The following is a 2,061-nucleotide window of genomic DNA, read 5'->3' as shown; positions in this document are numbered from 1 at the left end:
AAGCGAGTTTTTTGGGCAGTGTAGAGTAGGGCTTGTTGTTTGTAATTTCTCCGATCATAAATGCAGACATGGTTTTATGTTTAAATAAACATGCGATGCAATGCAACGCGTAAAAAGACAGTATAAGTCATTATAATCCATAATTATGTCCCCACTGGATGCAACCAATGCCTCGTTTATAATGGGTTTTCATGTTTTTGAATCATCGCTCCGGCCTGACAGGGCATCATCACAATATGGTAAGGGGCGTAACATTTCCGTCACACGCTTGAGGTATTCGGCCAATCACAACGCACTGGATAGCTGGCCAATCACAGCACACCTCGCTTTTTCAGACCGATGAGCTTTGTAAAAATCGACGTGTTTCAGAAGGCGGGGCATAGAGGAGAAACAATAATGTACAGTATGTGGAAAATAATGTTTTTTGAACCTTAAACCGCATAAACACATTTCATTACACCAAATACACAAAATAATGTTCTTTTTAGCAGCATCATATGACCCCTTTAATAATGGGCTTAATACTTAGTACAAAGCACTAACATAGCTGAGAATACTGCCAGTCTTTCCTCCTGTCATATCCATCAGCTCAAAGATCTGGAAGTTCCAGGTGTTGATCTTTTCCATGAGTGCTTCATGGTCCACCAGCATAGAGTCCAACCTGAGCTCCTCGTCTCCCTGCCAGTGATCAATCACAGTCAACAGACAGACGGTAGAAGGTTTTGCTTAGTTTGACAGAAAAATTCATGCTTGGCGTCTTTTCCAGAGATAACAACGAAAGCATTTTACTAAGTCAGCTAAATTTATGTTGTCCTCACACACTCTTACTGTGGACCCCTTTGGGCAGAACAATAAACTGAGGGTTTGCAGAGAGATCCACTCAAGAGCCACAGCTATAAATCCAGCAACCACATAATAATGCAAAAGCATGGGAATGCAAATAAGCACTCTGCTTCTAAACTCCACTCGGCTTGTTCAACAGCTGGCCACTTTAACAACTGCCAGATTGGCCCATAAAAGGAGTAGGAGAGCAGTGGAATCAAGGCGAGGGCATTTAAGGTTACGTGAAAGAAAAGCTCTTCTCTTGTGGGGCTTTCTAAGGCGAAACAGCAGTTCATACATTAAAATTACTCATCCAAAAGCAACACTGGATCTCAATTTCAGTTCCTGAGGCAATGTTTTAGACATTAATATAATGAAACCATGCGGGGATAAAGTGTGCGTGCTCTACCTCAGGATCCAATGAGGACTGCTCTGTACTGGAGGTCTGTTCCTCTTCCTCAGGCTGGCTATTTAGTTTTTCACCCACTGTGTCTGGAGTCCTCTCCTCCTGAGACTCTGCCTCCAAGCTCTCCTCTCGGATCAAGTTTTCCCCACCATACTCTGCTCCTTCAGCTAAGAAAGTGAGCAAAAGCATCATTTTGAGTGATAAACCAAAGGATATACTCAGGAATGACTCTGTCGTGATAAATGGGGTTAGTGTCATAGCTTATTAACTTTACCTGAGCGTGTTCTTTGCATCTCATTGGCTGTTGTGTGATGGCCCTCACCCACCTCTATGCTGGCCACACCTTTCAGCATCTGTCGGCCACAACTACAAAAAGAAATAAAAACAATAAGGTACAACCTTTCATAAGGTACAACCTAATTGGGAGAAGAGGAGAAGGGTTCTAGAAGTTACAGTACCTGGTGCACAAGGGGGCTGAGGCAAGACCTCGATACTGTTGCTGGAAATCAGGTGAGCTTAGCGTGTAGCCCAGTGGTTTGTGCAGGTTTACGCTGGGCTTGGTAAGAAAATCGGCGGTGTCGGGGAACTCCACTGGAGAGCGTGTGACCAGAGAGGATCCGGGAGCAGCAGGGGGACTGTGACTCGGGGAGCTGACAGGACTTAGGCTGGGAGAAGCACCTATAGACATGAAAATCAATATTTATTCATTTATCCTTTATCTACATTGTAATCTTGTAAATTAAACTAAATAAAAATAAAAGTATATTTATATTAAAAAAAGCATTTATTCATTCATCCAAAAAAAAAAAAAAAAAGTAATTCATACAGTGAGA

At 42.5% G+C, this 2,061-nt stretch overlaps 1 protein-coding gene across 1 annotated transcript in view; it reads right to left on the bottom strand.

Annotated features, from left to right (window-relative positions):
- LOC107700615 (cGMP-inhibited 3',5'-cyclic phosphodiesterase B-like) overlaps positions 1–2,061 on the bottom strand; it is a 71,345-nt gene that overhangs the window by 10,390 nt on the left and 58,894 nt on the right. The window contains exons 7-10 of the mRNA XM_016502346.1: positions 1,687–1,906; positions 1,503–1,594; positions 1,232–1,395; positions 544–678 (exon numbers count right to left, since the gene is read on the bottom strand). Of these exons, the coding sequence (XP_016357832.1) occupies positions 544–678; positions 1,232–1,395; positions 1,503–1,594; positions 1,687–1,906 (611 nt within the window). The remainder of the gene's footprint in view (positions 1–543; positions 679–1,231; positions 1,396–1,502; positions 1,595–1,686; positions 1,907–2,061) is intronic.

Source organism: Sinocyclocheilus anshuiensis, unplaced genomic scaffold (assembly GCF_001515605.1).
Source record: "Sinocyclocheilus anshuiensis isolate Anshui unplaced genomic scaffold, SAMN03320099.WGS_v1.1 scaffold1099, whole genome shotgun sequence".
In the NCBI taxonomy this organism is placed as follows: Eukaryota; Metazoa; Chordata; class Actinopteri; order Cypriniformes; family Cyprinidae; genus Sinocyclocheilus; species Sinocyclocheilus anshuiensis.
Note: the sequence above shows the minus strand (reverse complement) of the source record. Positions and strands in the feature narration are given on the sequence as shown.